General features: G+C 46.2%; 1 protein-coding gene and 1 pseudogene across 1 annotated transcript; one reads left to right on the top strand and one right to left on the bottom strand.

The window, feature by feature from the left end:
- Positions 1–25,808, top strand: part of LOC112553750 — a 42,260-nt pseudogene extending 16,452 nt beyond the window's left edge.
- LOC112554320 (early nodulin-75-like) lies at positions 1,054–2,043 on the bottom strand. Its single transcript, XM_025222056.1, has one exon. It carries the CDS (start codon positions 2,041–2,043, stop codon positions 1,054–1,056), a length of 990 nt encoding a protein of 329 aa, XP_025077841.1.
- Positions 25,809–26,201: the final 393 nt, after the last annotated feature.

Here is a 26,201-nt window from a genome sequence, read left to right as displayed (position 1 = left end):
TTGACGTCACATGCCGTAGAGGAGGCCGGCCAGCCAGTCAGCCTGCCAGCAGCCATCTGCATGCTTTAGCTGAAGGGTGTGGTGTTTGCATGCAGTGTGGTGGTGCGTGTCTGTGTGACACTGTCATGACAGCTACAAGGTCGTGGCACAATGTGCAGTGCTTGGTGACGCCACCTTCATCGAAATTTAGCAGAGAAGCAGAAGTCGCACCTGCCATCGACGTGTGACATGACAGATCCCATTGTCATGACTTTATCTTGCCGACATGGACTTGTGACATGACAGTTGCAGTGACAGTATCGCTTGGTGAGCACTGTCACCGAGCGTCTGGTCCTCATGACGTCACTGAAACTGTTTAACATCACAGTGTAATGACGTCATTGGAGGCCATTACACATTGGGATTGCAGGTAATTTTCCCAGGTGTAAGTCTGTGCAACGAAGAGGAGCATTTTGTTTTCCAGGTATTTTTATTTTTGTGGCTGGCGTTATTCTTTTATTACTGCTTATTTAATATGGAAGAGATTGTTGTTGTTTATTTAGTACAGGAGGGGCTATTGTTGTTTATTTATTATAGAACAGATTATTGTTGTTTATTTATTACAGTACTGATTGTCGTTGCTAATTTAACAGACAACAGATGACGGGCCACTAACAACAGACATCGGGTCAGGGGTAGATAACCAGTACATGCATACATGGGGTCATTTGCGCGTGCAGTCGAGCAACAAATGCTAACATTGGAAGAATAAAAATAGCAAAGGGAAGGTTAGGAGGCTGGTAGGTGTGTAGCAGAGTGTGGTCAAGCAGCATCAGTCCACGAGTTGTTGATGCAGCATCAAGCTCAGAGTGTGGGCGGCCAGTACAGAGACGTGGGTGAGGCTGTGGACTCTCAGCATGTTGTGAACTTACAAACAAACATCACAAATGGCACTCAGTACGGGATGGCTGAACAGCAGTAAACGGACGTGTAAATAATTTGAGATGACAGTTTGAAGCTGGCAACAGTAAGTTGACGGATGTAAGTATAAAGTAGACATGTTCAAAAACGTGTTCAGCTGACTTGAGACTCTACACGTGCAGCAGAGGCTGTTTGTTCAGGGGGACTGTGGTGTGAGGGGACTGTGGTGTTAGGGGACTGTGGTGTGAGGGGCTGTGATGTGAGGGGCTGTGATGTGGGGGACTGTGGTGTGAGGGACTGTGGTGTTAGGGGACTGTGGTGTGAGGGGACTGTGGTGTTAGGGGACTGTGGTGTGAGGGGCTGTGATGTGGGGGACTGTGGTGTGAGGGACTGTGTGTTAGGGGACTGTGGTGTGAGGGGCTGTGATGTGGGGACTGTGGTGTGAGGGACTGTGGTGTTAGGGGACTGTGGTGTGAGGGGGCTGTGGTGTGGGGACTGTGGTGTGGGGGACTGTGTGTGAGGGGACTGTGGTGTGAGGGGGCTGTGGTGGACTGTGGTGGGGGGACTGTGGTGTGAGGGGGATGTGATGTGGGGGAATGTGGTGTGAGGGGCTGTGATGTGGGGGCTGTGGTGTGGGGGACTGTGTGTGGGGGACTGTGGTGTGAGGGACTGTGGTGTAGGGGGCTGTGGTGTAGGGGCTGTGATGTGTGGACTGTGGTGTGGGGGACTGTGGTGTGGGGGACTGTGGTGTGTGGGGACTGTGGTGTGAGGGGGCTGTGGTGTGAGGGGCTGTGATGTGGGGGACTGTGGTGTGGGGGGACTGTGGTGTGAGGGGATGTGATGTGGGGGACTGTGGTGTAAGGGGACTGTCGTGTGGGGGGACTGTGGTGTGAGGGGGATGTGATGTGGGGGACTGTGGTGTAGGGGGACTGTGGTGTGGGGGGACTGTGGTGTGGGACTGTGGTGTGAGGGGGATGTGATGTGGGGGACTGTGTGTGGAGACTGTGGTGTGGGGGACTGTGTTGTGGGGACTGTGGTGTGGGGGACTGTAGTTTGGGGGAACTGTGCTCTGTCAGCTCGATAGTAGAGAAATGTTCTACATGTTATTATTGTCCATTCAATAAGTCTAAATGTGCCACTCATTGCAATGCGTAAGCTCGGTGTAAGATTTTGCTCCTACAATGTACAATTAACAATAAGTCAATAGCTACCTATGCACAAATAACAATAATGTAGCAGTTACAAGGAACAGTAAGTTAATAGTTAATAGTTAATATTAAGTCCTTGGCTACTAATTACTACTGTACAAGTAACAGTTAATAGCTACTAATTACTAGTGTACATGCAACAGTAAGTCAGTAGCTACTAATTACCACTGTACAAGCAACAGTAAGTCAGCAGCTACTAATTACTACTGTACAAGTAACAGTTAATAGCTACTAATTACTACTGTAGAAGTAACAGTTAATAGCTACTAATTACTACTGTACAAGTAACAGTTAATAGCTACTAATTTACTACTGTACAAGCAACAGTCAGTCAGTAGCTACTAATTACTACTGTACAAGCAACAGTAAGTCAGTAGCTACTAATTACTACTGTAGAAGTAACAGTTAATAGCTACTAATTACTACTGTACAAGTAACAGTTAATAGCTACTAATTTACTACTGTACAAGCAACAGTCAGTCAGTAGCTACTAATTACTACTGTACAAGTAACCGTTAATAGCTACTAATTACTACTGTACAAGTAACAGTTAATAGCTACTAATTACTACTGTACACGCAACAGTCAGTCAGTAGCTACTAATTACTACTGTACATGTAACAGTTAATAGCTACTAATTACTACTGTACAAGTAACAGTTAATAGCTACTAATTACTACTGTACATGTAACAGTTAATAGCTACTAATTTACTACTGTACAAGCAACAGTCAGTCAGTAGCTACTAATTACTACTGTACAAGCAACAGTCAGTCAGTAGCTACTAATTACTACTGTAGAAGTAACAGTTAATAGCTACTAATTACTACTGTACAAGTAACAGTTAATAGCTACTAATTTACTACTGTACATGTAACAGTTAATAGCTACTAATTTACTACTGTACAAGCAACAGTCAGTCAGTAGCTACTAATTACTACTGTACAAGTAACAGTTAATAGCTACTAATTTACTACTGTACAAGCAACAGTCAGTCAGTAGCTACTAATTACTACTGGACCCGGTTGCATTGCTCGGGCGTAGCTAGTCCCCTGCTAGTCCCGACTAAACCCCCTTATACCCGACTAGCTAGTCTCCTCACTTACGCCGGTTGCACTGCTCTGGACTAGGCTCGCGACTAGCCACGTCCGAACTAGTAACTACGGACTAAGGGTTTTACAAAAACCTTCACGGGTTTCCACCGCGAAACGAAATTTTCACGCGGGAGATCACTCTAATCTCGAAAATGTCAGATGCAAAAGTGAAAGACAAATTGAAAAATAAAACGTCTATGGATTAATAGTGACAGTCGCTGCAAATCAGACTTTGCTCTTGTCAAAATTTCGAACGGACTGCAACTAAAAGAAGCAGCGGAAAGATGTGGTGACGACGGTGTCTGCCCAGTCGTCGGCAGAACGATCAATGCATGAGGTAAATAAACTGTTTTAAGTTTTTTGCACGTAAACAACCACAAAAGTAATGCATAAAAATAGTTTTTTTGGATAGGTGGAATCAATTTGGAAAATAAAGTATCGCTCTGGCTGACACAGATTGCAATTTGTTATTTTCAGGCAATGAAGAAATGCTCCGCGAGTGATAAACAATGTCCACAATGTAAAGCGGCCCTGTACAAAATGAAGTCCACAACCTCAGATTGCAGAGTGGATTGATGCAATCCTAAATTATGTTTGGGTTGCATAATAATGATATGTTTCAATAACATGTTACTCTCAGCTCTTGTTATTTAGTTCCTCTTTGTTTTCTGTATTTGAATTTATTCTTTGTTAGTACTGTTGTGTATTCTTTTATAGTTCATATGTTATTTGTTTTCCTGTTCCTCGCATGTTGTCCATGTTTTGTTCTTGTTCTTAAGAGCTAAGAGCAAGCTCCTTAGGAGGGCATGTGCTTTACAAATTTTGCATTTGTCATTATTAATCCAAGTTTCAATGGCGTTGAACACATCAGTTACTAAAAAATATTTAAACGCTCTGTTAATTGATCATTCTTCTCTATTTATAGCCAGTATCATGAATCATGGCAGTTTTTTAAACAACATTAATAGTTCTTAAATATTAATGTAATTTTTATTTTACTTTATATATTATTGTAATTAGTTGGAACTTACTAGCTGTAGTTCTTTTTTGTGTTGATTCATTAAACTTTTCAGTCTTATGTCCTCATAGCTGAATGTGTATTAGATCATGTCACTATTAGTCAGCATTCATGTACTGGTTGATGAATTGAGTGCAACCTGTATGTCTGTTATGCTGCATGGTACCAACATTCTAACATGTTAAAATGCACACATTTTTTGAGGGAATTAAAAAAAGAAAGTGCAAGAATCCTAAATCATTGTCTTGAAAAAGGAGTTGACAAACGTGATATATATAAAATCTTGTTTTTTTTTTTTTTGCAATCATTAAAAGTAAATTCTGCCGTACACTATGTATTGGTTTTCATTCTAGTCAACAGCAAGCGAGGAATGTAATGTTACTGCTCTCTCCCCCTATTGAAATGAGCTCAGGACTATTCAATAACAGTTCAAGTGCTCCCTCTCTACTTTATTCAGGTGATAATGAAAATTGTTCAGTTGAAAAGGTGAATCCAGGTACAAACATAATTGTAGTTCATGTATATCTGTTTTTTGCATATTGTGTATTATAAATGAAATATTTTTCAGTACGCAATCTTGTAATTCCCATCTCAGACATGTCCCACAGTTTGTTGGGATGTCGCCAGTTTCAGTAACCATATGCTTTTATATGAATGAATTGTTAGTCGATTGCCCAACCCCTTTAACCTAGAGGACCAGTGAACCACTTTTGATCTCTCCAAAATGGGTGACAATGCCAGGAGCTAATGCTCCTGTCGGCATATTTCTGGGGGTCATTGTGACAAGCATGCCACTTGACCATGGCAAAGGGTGGTCCAACAGAGGGAAAAAAAACATGTGCACACTAAAATCTGTAATATACACCTGTAAACGCTAAGAACTACAGTATTTACATGTAGGCTCGAAAAAGTACAATGTCTGCTTATTGAGCCACACAGATATTTAAAACTAAGACAAAACTATTTTCATTGAAAACAGCTCTTTTACTGTAAAAAAAATTATAAAAAGAGAAAATTGCTTGAATTATCTGGCTTCATACAAATTTAAACCACTTTCTAGAAGCACATCTTTTTCCCAGTTGGTACCCTCTTCATTGTAAGCCCTGATAGGGAGAGTGTCACAAAGAATCATATAGCTTCCATCATCTGGTCCCTGCTGCAACACTTGTGGAAATGAGAGTCCCTCTGTGCTGCAACATTCCAGAATCAGGGAAACATACACTGTATTAGTAATAATGAGTGAGGGTGGTGACCATACAAATAAAATCATAAGTTCCAGTAAGGAACATTTGAAGCTGTACCTGGGTAAAATAACTAGGTGTTGTGCTTAGTTTAAAGCTCCCACTGTTTGAAGATGTTCACCATCCAAAATCATCAGCACTTTTGTTTCTACCTTTCATGGTGATGGGACATTTGACCTCCACACATCCCTCCCCACAGTAATCACACCTTCCTATACGATTAACCAAATACAGGGTAATCATTATTTAAAACTAGTCCTGTGTCGCATATTTGAAACTCTTTATGAACTTTCACCAGGACATCTTTATACAAAAGCTTCTAAAATTACTGACAAGGCTGGCTGGTCTACAAATATGACAAACACTGTGCATGTTTGAGGCTGTTATTTATCCAGCCTTCATCTTAAACCTCTAGGAGGACTTATGCTGATCACAAGTTTTGCTTAATCTGATGAAAAAGACACGTCTGAATTTTAACTTTGAAATTCTGCGTAAAAATAAATTGTACTTTACCATCAAATATTAAAGCTCTAGGAGAAGGATCTGTGAATAAGGGATTCTTGCTTTGTTCTTGCACTTAAGGCTTGTTGACCTCCATAAAGTTCAACATCATGATTATCATCATGCTCATCATACAGAATGCATACTATACTTGTGCAATAGTATGCATGCCATGATGATAACTATAGCTCTCTTTGGACTGTACCTGCAAATAGGCAAAAAGGAATCATATATTCTGCATCTTTATACAAATGACATGGGCACACAACAACTGCTTAACCTAGAAAATGATAGTAACCAAATTAATAACAAAACTGAACAGTATACATGAGAAAAAGCTTAGATGTAAGTGCATAAATATATGTTAATTTATTTCTTTAGGGGAAACATGGCTTGAAAGGTGTGCATGTGTTATACATGCAAAAGTTTTACTGAAGAGACACATGTGAACACATTCAAACATGCCCATTACTTTCTGCTCTTTGTTATTTGTGCAAAATATAATATATTAATTTATTAACATGTAAGACACTAACTTGAAAAAAAACCATAAGGCAGTTATGATAATTTTCTCTTCCTTCATGTGGACATAATACTCAAATATAATGTAAAAATGTTGTTTCCAAAACTTATGACTCCAATATAATTTAGTATGACATACCTTGATATTTCTTTAAAAGGCAAGGAAGGCGTGTTTTCAGCACACTGTTGCATCTTCAATTCTTTCTTGAGTTTATCCCCTGACTAATCAAGGATGTACTTCATAAGCTCGGTACAGCTTTGACTCGGTCAAAATCCTGGTGTCATGACTATTTCCAGAATACTTCACAACACAGTTAATTATATTTATGCCACTATCACAAACTAGCTGTACATTTATTGAATGATAACCTTTTTTATTTACAAATTCACGTTCGTGCTCAGACGGTCCCTGTATGTTCACATGTGTGTCATTTATGCACCCAAACACGCTTGGAAATCCAGCGATTACGTAAAATTATGATTTCTGCTTTTTTCATCCCTCTGGCTAGGTATTTGATTTATTTAGACGATTTGTAAAGAGCCTTAGAAACACGGTGAATTGTTCGAGAAACTGTCAACTTATGCGTGTTGATCGTATCTCCTGAAACTGTTTGAAAACATCCCGAAGAATAGAATCGAAAACGTGACTCCGAAGGCTCGCTTTCGCCGTATTTTGTTAAAGTTCACGATAACGATTAACAAGTTTAAGGTCCATTTTGTAAAAGTATATAACTTTCATCTACCAAAAACAAGTTTCACATTGTCGTCCTACGTTTCTTTTGTAAAATTTATAAACGAAAACCGAGTTGCTGTGGACGCTCGTCAGTTAGTCACTTGCTAGTCGGCAGCTACGCCAACCCCCTGGTTGGACTAAAGTTACGCCCGAGCTGCGGACTAAAATTCGCCTAGTCGGGTGCAATGCAACGGTCGTAAATTTAGTCGGGTACTATACCCCTGCTACGTCCCGACTAAGGCCTTGCGCCCGAGCAATGCAACCGGGTCCTGTAGAAGTAACAGTTAATAGCTACTAATTACTACTGTACAAGTAACAGTTAATAGCTACTAATTTACTACTGTACAAGCAACAGTCAGTCAGTAGCTACTAATTACTACTGTACAAGCAACAGTCAGTCAGTAGCTACTAATTACTACTGTACAAGTAACCGTTAATAGCTACTAATTACTACTGTACAAGTAACAGTTAATAGCTACTAATTACTACTGTACACGCAACAGTCAGTAGCTACTAATTACTACTGTACAAGCAACAGTCAGTCAGTAGCTACTAATTACTACTGTACAAGTAACCGTTAATAGCTACTAATTACTACTGTACAAGTAACAGTTAATAGCTACTAATTACTACTGTACACGCAACAGTCAGTCAGTAGCTACTAATTACTACTGTACATGTAACAGTTAATAGCTACTAATTACTACTGTACAAGTAACAGTTAATAGCTACTAATTACTACTGTACTAGTAACAGTTAATAGCTACTAATTACTACTGTACATGTAACAGTTAATAGCTACTAATTTACTACTGTACAAGTAACAGTTAGTCAGTAGCTACTAATTACTACTGTACAAGTAACAGTTAATAGCTACTAATTACTACTGTACATGTAACAGTTAATAGCTACTAATTTACTACTGTACAAGCAACAGTCAGTCAGTAGCTACTAATTACTACTGTACAAGCAACAGTCAGTCAGTAGCTACTAATTACTACTGTAGAAGTAACAGTTAATAGCTACTAATTACTACTGTACAAGTAACAGTTAATAGCTACTAATTTACTACTGTACAAGCAACAGTCAGTCAGTAGCTACTAATTACTACTGTACAAGCAACAGTCAGTCAGTAGCTACTAATTACTACTGTAGAAGTAACAGTTAATAGCTACTAATTACTACTGTACAAGTAACAGTTAATAGCTACTAATTTACTACTGTACAAGCAACAGTCAGTCAGTAGCTACTAATTACTACTGTACAAGCAACAGTCAGTCAGTAGCTACTAATTACTACTGTACAAGTAACCGTTAATAGCTACTAATTACTACTGTACAAGTAACAGTTAATAGCTACTAATTACTACTGTACACGCAACAGTCAGTCAGTAGCTACTAATTACTACTGTACATGTAACAGTTAATAGCTACTAATTACTACTGTACAAGTAACAGTTAATAGCTACTAATTACTACTGTACATGTAACAGTTAATAGCTACTAATTACTACTGTACAAGTAACAGTTAATAGCTACTAATTACTACTGTACATGTAACAGTTAATAGCTACTAATTTACTACTGTACATGTAACAGTTAATAGCTACTAATTACTACTGTACATGTAACAGTTAATAGCTACTAATTTACTACTGTACATGTAACAGTTAATAGCTACTAATTTACTACTGTACAAGCAACAGTCAGTCAGTAGCTACTAATTACCACTGTACAAGCAACAGTTAATAGCTACTAATTACCACTGTACAAGCAACAGTTAATAGCTACTAATTACCACTGTACAAGCAACAACAAGTTAGCCCTTTGAGGACCACGTGACATATTTGTCCCATATTTTTAAATGGACAAATGTGATGAAAGCAACACAGAGCAGCCAAAGTTGTATGAAAGCATGAAGTGTGTCACAGACTTTATAGAAATAAGTTTGGTTTCGATATGTATGCATTACTTTCATTGTCAGATTGAGAGGAATTGGTAATTGAAAGGCCAGCCACTAAAGTGTACAACACTAACTGTCTGCCAAGTGGACAAACTGCCATTAGTGTTGCTTGGAGGTGTCCCTCATGCCATCTATGAATATTTTTGTTTCAGCATTGTTCTGCTAGTTTTCGAAAATTATTTGATATTTTGCTGTGGGACATACATGGCCCTATGGGTCATAGGAGAATTAACTTTTATATTGCGCCTTTATTTTTTGTGTTTTAAAAATAGTTGCAACAAGGAAGAAAAAGAAGAACCCAATGCTTTTGGGGTATTTAAAAACTTTTGTGATTTGTCTGGCTTGATATCTCTTGATGAGCGAAGTACATGTAGCAGAAGAGAATTCCTGTCCAAGTCCATACGCAAGAAATCCTTTTGTTGTTGGGAATGAATTTTGTACTGGGATATCATGTGGTTCCATCCTTGAGGCACTGCTAGTCTTCTCAACCTGACCTGCAGGCTTCACATGTTCCTCATGTGATCTTTAGAATCGCTTTGAACTTATAAGTAATGCCTTACATTTTGCGAACAATGAAGATGCTTCTGAGAGCAGATCCCTTCAGTCCAAGCTTTCAAAATGTACGAAACCCAAACAACAGCCCCCCGTTAGGGGGAACAGCCCCCGTTATGGGGGGAACAGCCCCCGTTAGGGGGGGGGGCACGTTCGATGGCAAGAGTGACCAGGATGAACGGTATCTGTTTTGAAATCACTGCAGACACTACCGTCTGAGATTACGGAAGTCATCCAAAAGACTTGATGACACGCATGACCGGTACCAACAACGGGTCCGCCACGACCATGACCAGTGGATGGGGATGGCCAATGTTGACCCGTACCACCACGACAGTGTGTGGGAAGGACTGGGGAAAGGAGTAGTGATGGAATAGTGCACGAATGTTTGGTCAGCAGCACTCGTCTTTTAGATGAACGGGTCACAATACACTTCGCCATCATGAAGTCTGAAAGTACGTCGACAGCCATGGTGGACATGGTGGACATGGTGGACACGGACTGCGAGTATGTCACAGGGTCAGGTGCTGAGATAGTTCCACACCCACTCATTGCTGGCATGTGCTACATCTGTTTAGGTCTGCTGTGGGTGTGGAGCCGCTGCATGCGGATGCCAGGTATTGCGAGAACCATTGCAGGTGTTGGGGAGCCAGCCATGGAGGCTGTCACGGCACGTGCACACGGCAGCAGCCATCAAAAGGATGGAGTGCCACCTGTCGACGATGTGTCATTACAGGCAGGAGCCAGTGGCGGTCCTAAGAATAATGGTTGCTGCCTCATGCGCTTGCTAGGGGTCGTTCTCATGGACGAGGGGTCAGTCAGCTGCGTCCCAGCTGTCATCAGTGCAGACGGCGAGCCTGAGCACGTGACCAAACCGTCAGTACTGATACAGACACAGACGGAGGGGTGGGGGCCAGTACACAAAAGCCGACGGTCAAGGTAAGCGCCTCCCCCATTCTTTACAGAATGTACAGAAGCTTCTAGAAGTGACTTTTCCGCCGTAAATACAGAGATGAAGAAGCGGAGGGAAGAGCGGATGGTGCCAGCTGTTCTCAGAGAAAGGATGAGAGCTGAAGGAGGGAGGACTCACTCATACCTGTCGGCAGCTCGACTTACAGAGGAGCTGTGGTTGTTGTCTCAGATGGAGCAACGTGCGAGAGTTGCAGCAGGTAGGAGCACACACTGTCGTTATGGCGGCACGTGACATTGCATGGAAGGGTCGTGACATTGGAGCGGCGCGCATGGGCAGTAAGGGTTGAGGTGGTTCTCACCCTCGGTACCACCTACCCGGGGTTACCCAATCGGACGCAGAAGCAGTCTAAGCACAAAGATTTAGTAGCTACCAAGCTTTCACTCTTTCTTCTCTCTGCATTTCAGCATCTTCATTGTGTTAACTTGTTGACTTCAAAACATTACAACTTTATATTTACACTTGGTACAGACCTCAGAGTTGGCTGAGTGTTTCTTTAGACATATCTGAACATTTCTACAGAGGCTTGTTAAGAAATATTTAGTAGTATGTTAGTTACACTGTTTGCAATTAAAATTTCTTAACTTTTAATACACAGTTTAAAAAAAAAATAACTAAGATGATTTTGCTAATTTTCTCTCTACACAATTGTAGACCTTTACTTTGGTCATACATTTCAAAAAGAATTTTGAATCTACTCACAACATTAACGAAGTTATAATCTTTTAAAATGTTTGTTTTGGAGCCATTTGGGGTTATTTCCATGGCAACCGATATGCGCAGTAAAACGTTTAATTGAACTGTCCACAGCAAACTAGTTGATACAAAAATAGCGAAATCTTGTGAGACTAATTTTGTTTTGTTTGTTTAGGGACGTGTCGGTAAGTAAAGTCAGTACAGCCTGGTGCAATAATACTGATTGAGAGAAATTGAGATATTTTTGAAATAAAAACAAGTGACGAAGACCGTTCTACAGACTACAGACCTCAAAGCCACAGCAAAATAGTGGAAACATTTATCCTTGAGGTCACCGGGTCACCGTCTTCTTCTTCCTTGATCTTTCCATCCTTTTGCTCACCTACTTGGTTCTGTGGCTTTGTTCAGCCTGAATATAACGATTCGATCATTCCTGCATGATGGATGTCATGGCGACATCGCTGTCATTCAGTAACTCAAACTCTACCTTCGCACATCGCCGAACACGACAGCAGGAGCTGAGTGAGCGAAAGTCATCGTATTTATTATTCCTTGGCCCCTCCCACCGTTCTCCCGCGCCATCTGTAAGAAAGAAACGGAACATCGGCGACAGTAATGGGCGGTAACTCAGGGGTTAGGGACAGCAATGGGCGGTAACTCAGGGGTTAGGGACAGCAATGGGCGGTAACTCAGGGGTTAGGGACAGCAATGGGCGGTAACTCAGGGGTTAGGGACAACAATGGCCGGTAACTCAGGGGTTAGGGACAGCAATGGCCGGTAACTCAGGAGTTAGGGACAGCAATGGGCGGTAACTCGGGGGTTAGAGACAGCAATGGGCGGTAACTCGGGGGTTAGGGACAGCAATGGCCGGTAACTCGGGGGTTAGCGGGAGCGGAAACAAATAAATCGGGAAACGCTCGGCCCGTTATAGTGACGTCATGACCAATGATATCGTGACTGTAAACATATGTCAAGTGTAAACTCCTGGCCATTTTTTATTTGATAGATGGTTGATTTCCAGTATTGCATTCTGGATAGTTAAAACTGACTTCTTTCACCTGTTGATATGAGAGTAGACGGGGAGCCTGGAAGGCTTGATGGGAATGTGCTCTCAGTCCTGTGACAAAGTAAGTAAAGGAACACGGAGTAATGGCTACCTGTGATTTTTGTAGCAGTGCAGTGCGGGTGGAGCTGAGTGACTCACCGTGTGAGAGGGGAAACCCCAAGTTTTAGTTTTATCTCTTCATCTTAACCTCTTTAATTCTGTCAGCTCCTTACCTCCCTGCTGACTGAGATGTGCACCTGTGTCTGCGCACCTTTCTCGGGGCTAAAATTTATCAGTCAGTTCGCCAGCTTGCACCGATGCTCCTAGCGGGAAGAGCTACCGTCCAACTTAGCCTCTGTGCGCATGTCTACAGACACCCGCGGTTTTAAAGCTTTGATGTCTCTACAGAGAGGCTTGCACCACTTTCACACATACAGAAAATATATAGCCCGAGACATGGGACCTGTAGAGTGGTTCATCGTGTCTCGAGCAAAGGACCTAGGCGTCTATCCTCGCTGTCGTTTACCTGCGGTAATAAGTCCGCCATTAGTCAGTGCTGGGTGGTAGGACAGAGGCCCTTGTATTGACCAGAACCTTTGGCTTCCAAGTCGCGCGACTAATTATACAGCAACGGCGACTCCCCGGTGATGATGTAAGGTCATGATGGCGAGTGTCATGGCCCTTGGACCTGATGGACCTCACCCACCCAGTAACATTCTGCGCTGTCCCCTGCTGACCTCTTGGTTCACGTCAAGGACGCCGTGGGGACGCCCTTTGAAAGGATCAAACAGTTCCCTACTTTACAGCCTGGAATATTATGGGCCAGGAGCCTCCCACAACCCATTGGAGAGTGACTAAGGGGAGTTAAGCCTCCGCTGGCCTAGCCTCCTGTCCCTCTTGGAGGTTAATGACTGCATTCCTCCGGCTTAAGGTCAGGCATGAGAGGTCAGGGGGACATGAAGGCCTGGCGTGCGGCCCCTGTTGTCAGGACAACCGGTCGATAGGCGCTCAGTGGGAGGGAGGCTGGCTTAGCGACGGAGAAGATGTTTTGTAGGACTGGCTGCTGCAGGGAGCCGATTGATTTCAGTTTAAATTCAAAACTCTCTTTGCTTTTCTTTCGTCTTTTAGCTTTTCACGTCTGAAGGTGGTGCAGACAGCAAGTGTGCTTTAATCGAGGAACGAGCGCTTTGCTTTTGTTTCTTCTGTTCATTTGACGGGAGGGAGCTAGCGTCTGTCGTCTTCACACCCGCCTGCTGGGAGATCCTTTGCCCTCTGGTTGTCTTTCCCCTCCAGGCCAGCGTTGTCATTGGAAGCATCCAGAAACACAGCGAAACACGAGAAATGATTCTAGTACAAGTAACTCAGATATACAGATAAAGAGAGAAATGATGGTGATATATATATATACACACAGAACGCGAGAGGAAAACTGAGTGTAATATATACTATAGAGAGTGAGTGAGACAAGTAGGTGAGACAGCATTGATTGTAATATATTGTAATAAAATATTGTAATATATTGTAATAAAATATTGTAATACATTGTAATATATATATAAACACGATACAAAGTGAGAGCGAACTGATTGTAAGTTATATACGCACTTTACAGAGTGAGAGAAATGATTGCAATATATATATACACTATACTGAGTGTGTGATGATGTATGATATGACGTCAGTCTTGTGTGATGTGACGTCGGCTATGGCAGCTGTCTTGTGTGATGTGACGTCGGCTATGGCAGCTGTCTTGTGTGATGTGACGTCGGCTATGGCAGCTGTCTTGTGTGATGTGACGTCGGCTATGGCAGCTGATTTATGTGACTGACTGCCTCTCTTTGCTGCAGACTGCCTGCCACAAGTCCAGGCCGCCATCTTGTCCTGCAACGTCGATCGACTGAAGCTTCATCAGTGTGTGATGAGTGACAGCGGACGAGGCACGTGACCAAACGTATCCAACTGACACTGAGAGGTGGGCGTAGCCTGATGCCCGAGAGCTGTGAGAGGACAAGTGAGGCTGAGCACGCGCCACAGCTGTGTCCCTCTACCGGGCAGCTCACTGTACCCGTCTGTAGGTGTGATACCCTGAAACTAGGGGTCCAGCCACAGTGTTGTAAGGCAAAGTCGCTGTCAGGAGTAAGTCTCCTCCCGTGGCTGTCACAAAGTCATTGTAGTCACGAATCTTTGAATTCATCAGAGAGCTTAGTTGTCTCCGTGTCGACAGTCTCCGCCATCACTACTTCCCCAGCCACTGGCGGCCCGTGACTACAGCAGGAAGTCTCTGACTCTATGTCGTGACGTCACGTGACCGGATTCTGGCTGGATGCACCCAAGTGACGTCATGGGATGTTACCCCCGCTGACAGGTCGTTGTGTGTAGGTGTGGCGCTGAAGTCGTATCTATTGTTGGAGGAAAGAGCAAAGTTTCAAGGGCCGCAAGTCTTCCCCCAAAGCCGCCGTCACCCGTTTCAAGTTATCCGTCTACTTTGCTGCTGACAGTTGGCCAGGCGGGTGGAAGCGTGCCAGCCACTGACGTCATCAGGTCGTGCCGGCCACTCCGCTCAATCGAACAGATTATCTGACGTCATCAGTGCTCGTCTACCAAAACATAAAAAAAGAGGGGGGGACACATGATCGGCGGCTGAGTGCCAGGAAAGAGGAAGAGAGCAGCCGGGGTTGGCGGGCAGGTGTGTGTGTGTCTGTGTGCGGTGTCTGCGCGTGTGCGAGCTGGCGGCGGGGGGAGGGGCAGTGTCGGGGGTCGCGTGGGGGTGGGCTCGCGGCGAGTGTATAAAGGCGGCGGCATGAACCTGGAGATTCCAGAAGGTCTGGGCGACCTGCTGCGGGACTTCACTGTGGCAGTGCTCAAGGAGCGGCCCCCGGACCTGTATGACTTCGCCGTCGACTACTTCAGCAACGCGCGCGACAGTCGACGGCCGCGAGACGTCCCCATGTACATTATCGTGGAGGACGATGACGAGGCAGGCGAGCCGGACCCCGTGCTCTTCAAGCCGAAGTCGTCCTCATCGCGCTACGGCACGGCGTCAGTCCGTGTCGGCCGAGCGCTACAACCCGAGGAAGACGAGGAGGAGGATGACGGGTGGTGTACCCAAGACGGACGAGCAGAGGGAGCGGCTGGCGGAGGCGGTGGGTGGCATCCTTCTCTTCCGCGCGTGGAGCCGGAGCAGATGCAGGAGGTGCTAGACGCCATGTTCGAGCGAGCCGTGTCACCAGGGGAGACGGTCATCGTGCAGGGCGACGACGGCGACAACTTCTACGTCATTGACTCGGGGGTGTATGACGTCATTGTGAACGTCAAGGGGGAGGAGAAGCGCGTGTATCAGTTCGACAACAAGGGCAGTTTCGGCGAGCTGGCTCTCATGTACAACATGCCGCGCTCCGCCACGGTGCGCGCTATCACGCAGGGGACGCTGTGGGCCATGACCGCAAATCCTTTCGCAAGATTCGTGCTAAAGAGCGCCTGCCGCAAGCGCAAGAAGTTCGAGCTCTGCTGGAAAGCGTGCCCATCCTGCAGTCGCTCGACCCCTACGAGCGCATGACCTTGGCCGACGCCTGGTGACCCGCGTGTACGAGGACGGCGAGCCAATCATCGAGCAAGGGGACCGCGCCGACGGCATGTACTTCGTGGAGGAGGGCCGCATTCGCGTCACCATCAGGTCCAGTGACGGCCGCGAGCAGGAGATCGCCACGCACTCCACCAGCACCTACTTCGGCGAGCTGGCCCTCATCACCAACAAGCCCCGCACTGCCAACGTCTATGCGGAGGGCAGGGTCAAGGTGGCCTTCCTGGAGCGGGACTGCTTCGAGCGCCTGCTGGGGCCGTGCGTGGAGATCATGAGGCGCAACAGTGAGCTGTACACCATGTACGTGGACGGCGAGTGACCAGCGACCTTTGTAGGAGGACAGGTGGCCCTTCCGCTACCAGCAGATGTCGGCAGATGCGAAATGTGTCACACAACCATTTATGTTTACTTGTGGGAGGGAGAAGGCAGGTAGGGGTCAGTGGGCATCAACACTGACTCGAGACTAGAGTGACAAAGATCCCTGTCTGTAGCGCCCTTTAACCCTTGTGTCTGAGCGATGACAACATTGTATGTCGTGTATGTGAGCGATGACAGCAGTGTGTGACGTGCACGTGGACGAGACAGTCTATCAGCCAGGAGCTGTGACGTAGCGGTCTGTTCCAGTGTCAGTTAAAGGCGAGCGTCAGTGGTTTGAGTGGCAGAGGGTCATTGTAATGGTCAGTGACATGCCGGCGTCAGTGGCTTGACTGACATTCCTTTCCCGAAAGACAAACGTCTTTGTCAGCGCAAAAGTTGTCAACACTGTAAGCGCCACCATCACAGTAACCTGTGTAACCATGGCAACCACGGTAACCTCGGCTCGCATCGTTCGTCAACGAAACGTGGTTGGGCAACACTGTGATGATGAGTGATGTTAGTTGTCGATGTATCCACTGCCTGCACTGTGTACATAAGTAACATTGTTTTTCATGGCCAATACGTCACACGAGGGGGAGGGGGACTGTGTCAGCGTGACGTCTGACTGCTGTGTCCATGGGGGACATTTTGTCACAGCAGTAACAGGTGTCACCACACTGCACTAGAGTAGAGCTACTGGTTAACACCAGGCGGCGCTCCTAGCATCCTGTCTACAGGGGATAAACACCAGCTAACATCCTGTCTACAGGTGATAAACACCAGCCGGCATCCTGTCTACAGGTGATAAACACCAGCCAGCATCCTGTCTACTCGCAATAAACACCAGCTAACATCCTGTCTACAGGTGATAAACACCAGGTAGCGAGTATGAAGGTGGAGTTGGCTGCTGAAACTGTTTGCAAATATCAAGAGGACGTGTAGTGTAGTGAACTCTAGTCACCCTGGGGCAGACAGTTCTGTGTGAAACATGTCACACTACACATGTAGGGGTCAACACGTGTCACACGGTGTGTAGTGTAGAGGACAACAACACAAACATGTTTACCTCACCTCACAGTCGGCCCCGTGAGTTGCTGACACATCGTCCTCCCCCTCCACGTACCCGGAACACTTCATCTCCCCTCAAGTGTGATGTAAGCGGGCATGCGACATTACATGCTGACAGGTGATGTCACTGCCCTGCCTGTGTGTCATCATAGCACGGACGTCTTGCTGACAGGTCACGTGACTGCAGTGTATGTCTGTGTGTGAGAGTGCGTGCGAGCGTGGATGTTTTCACGTGTCAATGTGCATTCTCGTGCTGGACCTGTGGGTGGGTGATGTAATATTAGCATCTGTCAGTGAGTAGCACAAACGTGTGCGTCAGACATTTGTTCACGTTTCGACTTTTGCTTTATATAGTTGGGTGACGTGGCAGTGTCATGTCATAATCGTACGTCTTTAGCGTGTCATTGTCAGTCGGCATAAGCATATGCATATTCTATTCCTTGAAAATGTTGCACACCAATGTCATGTCACAGTGGACAGAAGGTTACACCACGCATGTGACATCACATTACACAGATAAACGTCATGCATGAATGTGACGTTTTACGTAGAATAACATTTAGGCGAGACTGAGAAGCGATTTTGGCATTGGTCAGTTGTCGTGACTGTTGATATTTCCGAAGTGGTGTGGTCCAAAGCTGCCGGGTGAGAGGACAACTCGTGTTCGTAACACTTCCCTCACAATCCCCACACGCCCTCTCTCGTAGCACAATCGTGTTCAATCCACTTCAATCCGAGCTGTCGCCTGTCACACGCTGTGTGGATGTTTGTGTAGTGTGTCCTTCCGTCTCTTGTGGTCACGCGCGCTGTAAAGAACACTTTATGTCTCCTATTTGTGCCAGGAAAGCGCATCACGTGATCTATACGTCACTGTCGATAAGATTCTCTGGGTCTGCTCTGACTCTCCCGTCTCTTCAAACACCTGACAACAACCTGTTGGTGTGTCTGTTGAGGACTGCCAGATGTCGGTATGCTGGGATCGCGTCCTCAGACACAGAGCTGCATGTGTCATCTGAGACTATTCATCAAACACGTGGGCTAGGGCCAGGGCTAGGGGCAGGGCTAGGGCCAGGGCTAGCTACTCATGACACGTGGGGATGGGGCTTGCATCATCGCCCTATGATAATGGAACTTCTGCCAGATAAACAAACACAGCTATCGCACATAAATACAGAAACAAAATGATGTTAAAATGTTGTCCACTGACTGCTGAAAGTAACGTCCGCATGAGTACAGTTACTGTCAGTGTTCCATCACGTGATCATCACGTTATTGTCACGTCCATCACGGTGACACTGCGTTATCTCAGACGAGCTACTCTAAAGACTTTGGGTAGTTTTATCTGTTATCAGCTCCGTGACCAAAACAAAGCTGTTTATGATGTGACAGTGTTTATGCTCTCTCGGTCTGCTGGTGCTAAAAATGTTGACTATGCTAATGAGTGGAAGAGACGACGTAGCCATGCTAACAAGTCCACCCTGAACTAGGAGGTCACCACGCTAGTAGCATGACCCTGTGTCAGTAGTATGGCAGTCGACTGGCAAGCAACTGTTAGATGAGTCATAAAACATGTACTGTACAAGTGTGACGTCATGTACACAGGAGCTTGTTGGTGTACAGATGTACAGATGTACTGTGTGTACTGTGTGTACTGTGTACAAATGTCATGTGTCACTGCACACCAGGCTTATCGCTTAACTGTGGCAAATACCATTAAAGACGACCTTCACCCGGTAATCATCTTGTGTCGTGACCCTGGTGTGAGGCTTGTCAGTGGTGTGGTGAGGCTGGTGACTAGGGTGGTGTGACATAAACAGGGTTTTACTTCTGTGCGCATGCGCGCGCGTGTGTGTAAGAGAGAAAGGAAAATAAAAAAAAAGTAAATTGTAGCAAGTTTTGCGTAACCTTGCCCAGTGCGTTTGTAATTTTGAAATAACGAATAAATGATTAAACGACAATATAGGGATACAGGTGATAAGCTGGGGCCGTACACTTATGTTGTACGTACATTCTAGAATGTAAGTGTCCCAGTGAACAAGCAGGTGCTGATACAGGGAAGAGAGGAAGAGAGCGCACAGCTGTGGGTAACAGTAGGATATTATGCAATACAATCAACGCGACACAACATCGGACACAACCTAATGTACAAGGCTGTTGCTGTACTGTAGATGACGCTGTAGAGCGCACTGTCGAGGGCACAGACACAGTAGAAACTTGCAGCTGGCGGGAGGAGAGGCCGAGTGCAGGTAAAGACGCTGTCGGGATGTGGATGCGGGAGGCGGATGGAGATCGATACAGTTCCAGCCGCTAGCAGCACCTTCTGCGGCAGACGCACATCGATCAGACCTACAGGTTCCCTCAGCCCTGAGATGGGCCGCTTGTTTACCTTCCTCCCTCCCTCAGTCTGTCTGTCCTCCTGTCATACACACACTTCTCCATCTTACGGCAGTCAGTCATTTTATTTAAATGTAACTGCATTCACTTCTGTAGTCTGTTCATCAATGGGGAAGGTAATAATGTGACCTAGAGTTCATGTTTTGCTGCCCTATGCTCCACTGGGGGCGAAGAGGAACAAGAAGAAGAGTTAATGTTTAATGTCTGAGCAAGGTCGCATTCCAGAGAGGAAAATCTAACAAAATAAATTTCATCTTTCCTCTGTTCCCGTAAAAGCCGAGCGTTGGAATCATGGGCAGAGCTGACCATGGATCGTGGCTTGATGACACACTTGATAGTAGATGGCAAGCTGCCATTCAGCTGCCATGAAACAACTGAACTGAGACTTTCCAAATGGAATGATAATTATCATGAAACACCACAAGGATCATTAAGTGCAGCTTCCCTAAGAAAGGTAGATCTTTTGGGACAGGAGTGTGTTTCTGTAGGCAGATGATCTGATTCCTCTACTGAGGTCACTCTGATGATGCCTCTTGGCGTCAAATGAACGTCAAAATATCACATGACGTCGACGCTACGTATTTGTATTTTGTCGTAATACTTGATGCAGACATCCGGTCATGTGGTCAGTCTCATGACAACCAGTGTTGCGGCCCAGACGTGACAACACATGACAACATGTCAACAAATGGTAGCGAGCCTTCAGTCTGACATCGATACAGTCAGCGATGACATCATCAGAGTCCGATAACCTGCCGTTGGACTTGGAGTTTGAGTGACGTCACCTGTGGGCTGCAGTTGCCACAGTTTTACCTCCTACCTCTACATCTACCTCCACTCCCTCCGTCAGCACTGCGACTGTGTCCATGTAGGTGAGTGTCTGTACTCTCCGCTTTCTGTGTGTGTGTGTGTGAGCGTGTACATTTAGTGTGTGTGTATTTGTGTGTATGTATGTGTTTGTGTTTGTGTTTGTGTGTGTGTGTTTGTGTGTGTGTCTTTGAGCGTGTACATTGTGTGTGTGTGTGTATTTGTGTGTATGTATGTGTGTGTGTTTGTGTTTGTTTGTGTGTGTGTGTGTGTGTTTGTGTTTGTGTATGTGTGTGTGTTTGTGTTTGTGTGTGTGCATTTAGTGAGCGTGTGTACTTGTGTGTGTGTGTGTGCGATAGCAAGACCAGAAGTTTCTGTTCACTCTTACGTTGTGTACTCGCAACATCATTATTTCTTCCCACTAAGAGCACACTGGTCAGTCAAGTATTTTCAGTACTCGAACCATGCTGACCCCAGTACGTGAACCATGCTGACCCCATCTGATGGCAAGAGAAAAGGAGCAGGCATCAACAAACGAGTGGGACATTAAGGGGTGTCCCATTAGCTCAGAAGAACACGAAATACGTCTGATTGAGTTCCATCTGGACGTGGAGAGGGGTGAGACTACCATGTTGTCGTTGTGTAGGTAGTGAGACTACCATGTTGTCGTTGTGTAGGTAGTGAGACTACCATGTTGTCGTTGTGTAGGTAGTGAGACTACCATGTTGTCGTTGTGTAGGTAGTGAGACTACCATGTTGTCGTTGTGTAGGTAGTGAGACTACCATGTTGTCATTGTGTAGGTAGTGAGACTACCATGTTGTCATTGTGTAGGTAGTAAGACTATCATGTTGTCGTTGTGTAGGTAGTGAGACTACCATGTTGTCGTTGTGTAGCTAGTGAGACTACCATGTTGTCGTTGTGTAGGTAGTGAGACTACCATGTTGTCGTTGTGTAGGTAGTGAGACTACCATGTTGTCGTTGTGTAGGTAGTGAGACTACCATGTTGTCATTGTGTAGGTAGTGAGACTACCATGTTGTCATTGTGTAGGTAGTAAGACTACTGTCGCGTGTCACGATTTCGGCCTTTCTGTCAGCGCCTGGGGACGCTCCTGTTCAGTAAGGCAGCTCACAGCAGACGACGGTTGGCGGCTATTTTTTGTACGGTGTGCAGGGGAAAGGTCAAGGCCTTCTCCCTCTGACCGTAGCCGTGTCTTACGTCACGCTCTGGTTACGACACGTGACGTCGGCTTGAGTGCTGTGTGCTGCCGGTGGGAGCTCTGGGGGTGCACTGGTCGGGCCCCTCCCTTCCATGTCCAAGGTTTTGGCGTGAAAAGCGTTCACGCGCCTTGGCATGGGCTGGGTGTCGTGGGCGCTGACGATTGGTCACAGCCCCTGGGCGACAGGAAGTGACCCCCAGAGAGCAGCGTCCCTCGTGGCAGTTCTGACCTGGGCTCGGTGGAGAGAGGAGCGTGTTGTGCCTAAAAGGACGGCGGGAGGCCAGGCCATTTGGGCAGTGTAGGCTGCGCCGTGTTACCCAGGCCGTTGGAGTTTCCCTTGGAAAGTGTCCGCGGATTTCCACGGGAGAGTTTCTGCCATTCCCGTTGTGGAGGGCAGCTGACCGTCGGGTACCATCACAAGCCGATTTGGGTTAGTAGAGTCGATTTTCTTTGAGTTCTACACGTTTCCAGTCTATGGGGCCCTTAGTTGGGGATTGGAGTGTGAATGGGTTCATCTTTATATGTTAATGACTATGTTCACGATTTTTTGTTTTGGAGTGTAAGACTTGTGTCCGGTTAGAATGGCTATTGTATTGGCCGGGTCGCAGCGCATGTGGCGCGCACCCGTGTTTTATTAAATGGATTTGTATGCTTTAGGACCGGCGCTGTAACGGTCACATGCATATACGTGTGCTAGAATATGTGTTTAGAAACTGTGCAGTTGTGGAAGAGCTGCCTGTTTATTGGAGGAATTGTTTGTTTGTTTTTTCTACAGGCTTTTATCTGTTCTACATGTTCGCCATATTTTGCAACACATGTTGTCGTTGTGTAGGTAGTGAGACTACCATGTTGTCGTTGTGTAGGTAGTGAGACTACCATGTTGTCGTTGTGTAGGTAGTGAGACTACCATGTTGTCGTTGTGTAGGTAGTGAGACTACCATGTTGTCGTTGTGTAGGTAGTGAGACTACCATGTTGTCTTTGTGTAGGTAGTGAGACTACCATGTTCTGTAGATGAGTAGTGTGTAGCGTAGCCAGCAGACATGTTGTCACTTCTGTCTGTGTCGTTATCAGATGTAGGTCGTCAGATGATGATGTTAGATACTGCAACTGAGCCTGCTGCTGTTGTCATGTTTCCTGTCGACTCACTTTCCATGTCACTGAACATTTTCATTATTGCCTGTTGAACCGTCAGTATGTGAACAGAAGTAGTATTTGTGTGTCAAGTGCAGTGGCTGTCAACAACTCGATACAAACAACAACAACAACAACAACAACAACAACAACAACAACAACAACAACAACAAGTCCACGGCCCACAGGGTGTCGGCCACCGGCGTCAAGCGTTGGTCATGGCCACAGTCAGACACTTACTGTGTTTACGAGTTTTATTCCTATTCCTGAGAGCACGTGATCAGAAATAAACAGTTTCTACATCTCTGGAAGAAAGCAGACTTTCACTTCATACCCAAGACTGGCTGCTTCCTGCTCCAAAAGTCCACTCAAATGAAATGTGCAAAGTTAGGAAAGCGGTTTGTTATGGACACACTGGACACACTGGACACACAGGACACACTGGACACACTGGACACACAGGACACACTGGACACACAGGACACACTGGACACACAGGACACACTGGACACACTGGACACACAGGACAGGACACACTGGACACACTGGACACACTGGACACACAGGACACACAGGACACACAGGACACACAGGACACACCTGGACACACAGGACACACAGGACACACTGGACACACAGGACACACAGGACACACTGGACACACTGGACACACAGGACACACTGGACACACAGGACACACTGGACACACTGGACACACAGGACAGGACACACTGGACACACTGGACACACTGGACACACAGGACACACAGGACACACAGGACACACTGGACACACAGGACACACAGGACAGGACACACTGGACACACTGGACACACTGGACACACAGGACACACAGGACACACAGGACACACAGGACACACAGGACACACAGGACACACTGGACACACAGGACACACAGGACACACTGGACACACAGGACACACAGGACACACTGGACACACAGGACACACAGGACACACAGGACACACTGGACACACAGGACACACAGGACATACTGGCTTAATACTGGCTTCACAACAGAACTCTGTCAACTACCAACTAGTAGAGTAGGATGTCACTTCCAGTCGTTGAGATGTGATGTGAACAAGAAATGGTAGAAGCAGATGACACGCCACTGCCGGCTGCTGTCATCGCCGACAACAGTGAAGGTCTGGGAGGACCTGTGTCCGCCATTCTTCACGCCTGTCTGTTTGAGAGACAGAGACACAGAGGGAGAGAGAGAGACAGAGAGAGACAGGGTGTCTGACGTCAGGTGTGTTGAGTAGTGCTGTCAGATGAGCATTTCTAGCTTAGTACTTACCTGTTGACAGGACTGACCGTCCGTGGATGTCCCCGGGTACACAGGTTTCTGCACTGTGTGTGTGTGCGCGCGTGTGCGTTTGTGTGTGTCTGTGTGCGTATGTGTGCATGTCTGCTCCTCTGTGTGTATGTCTGTCCGTGTGTGTGTGTGTGTATGTCTGTCCGTGTGTGTGTCCCTGTGTGTGTCTGTCCCTGTGTGTGTGTCTGCCCCTGTGTGTGTCTGTCCCTGTGTGTGTGTGTGTCTCTGTATGTGTGTGTATGTCTGTCCGTGTGTGTGTATGTATGTCTGTCTCTGTAATGTGTGTATGTCTGTCCCCTGTGTGTGTGTATGTGTCTGTCTGTCCCTGTGTGTGTGTGTATGTCTGTCCCTGTGTGTGTGTGTGTGTCTGCCTCTGTATGTGTGTGTGTTATGTCTGTCCGTGTGTGTGTGTATGTCTGTCACTGTGTGTGTGTCTGTCACTGTGTGTGTGTGTGTCCCTGTGTGTGTGTATGTCTGTCCCTGTGTGTGTGTGTGTGTGTGTGTGTGTGTGTGTGTGTGTGTGTGTGTGTGTATGTGTATGTCTGTCCGTGTGTGTGTGCAGGATTTGAGAGGCAGGGTGCCGAGAGCAGACCCCGCGGTTTCTATGCCAACGTGGAGGACGACGTGGACTACGGGGCGAGCTGCGCGGTGTACGACTTTGCGGACAACCACTGCGTCAGTGAGCACTTCCAGCCCAAGAAGAAGAAAGAAAGTCCGCGTCTGCCAGCCTTGGTGCTGGTGTATGTCAGCAAACTTGTCAAGCTCCTGCTGGTGCCTGTGGTGTCCGCCGCCATTCTCCACCTTGTCTTCGCCGTGTCCGTGGCGATAGGGGGCGCTGCTGTGGACTGTACTCTGTACTTGAAGCAGGGGCTGGAAGATCTGGACCTCCTGGTGGTTGCCCTGGGGGCAATGGGCACCACCGCCGTGGTGGTCCTCTTGCTGACCTTCCTGACGGCAGCTGCCTTTCTGCTGCCGCTCTTGACCATCAACTTGCTGGACATGCTAGGTCTTTGCCACTCGCCTTTCCTTCCCCCTCCACCCGGAAGTGACGTGTGCTAATGGGATTACTCAGCGTCGGGTACTGTGTGAGAGCTAAGGGGATCAACACTGCACACACGGATGTTGACAGCTCAAGGTTTGCTGGCATGAGATTATTTACTTGTCCAGCGGGACACTCGTGCTTTGTCCTGCCATAGTGTCAGAGCCTCGTCCACCTGACGACACGTGTTAGCAGTCAGCTAAGCCTTGACTAAATCATCTTCACTGGTCACACTTCACAATGTCACAATAGCTAAGCACGGATTGTGACCAGACAGAACAGGATTGAGGAGTCAGCGATGTGTGGAGTGTGATTTGAGTGAAGATAGCTTAGCCAAGATTTAGCATGCTAAAGTGATTTAGTGATTTAGCAAGATCAAGATGAATGTCAAGTATGGTTTCTGTCAGATAAAATATTAAAGGCTGTAATAGCACCGTTGTTTGACATATCCTGTCAAGAAATATCTTGGAGCTGCACATATTTACAGCTCTGCGCTGTTTAAACCTTATTTTCTGCAGTTCTTCTCTTCCCACCCTGAAGATTTGTCTGTGCTGGTCGACACGGGAAGTGCAAAGTTCGCTTCCTTTACAGCTCCAGTGCTCATCTGTACAGTCCGTCAGTCAGTTAGTCCGTCAGTCAGTCAGTCGGTCTGTCAGTCAGTCAGTCAGTCAGTCAGTCAGTCAGTCAGTCGGTCAGTCAGTCGGTCCGTCAGTCAGTCAGTCAGTCCGTCCGTCAGTCGGTCAGTCAGTCAGTCAGTCGGTCCGTCAGTCAGTCCGTCAGTCAGTCAGTCAGTCCGTCCGTCAGTCGGTCGGTCAGTCAGTCAGTC

This window comes from Pomacea canaliculata, linkage group LG13 (genome assembly GCF_003073045.1).
Source record: "Pomacea canaliculata isolate SZHN2017 linkage group LG13, ASM307304v1, whole genome shotgun sequence".
Lineage (NCBI taxonomy): Eukaryota > Metazoa > Mollusca > Gastropoda > Architaenioglossa > Ampullariidae > Pomacea > Pomacea canaliculata.
The sequence above is the reverse complement of the archived record's forward strand: the minus strand, read 5'-3'. Positions and strand labels throughout refer to the sequence as shown.

Bases quoted from the DNA above. Each gene is read 5' to 3' on its own strand.
- LOC112554320 (XM_025222056.1), bottom strand. From the start codon at position 2,043: ATGAGTGGCACATTTAGACTTATTGAATGGACAATAATAACATGTAGA.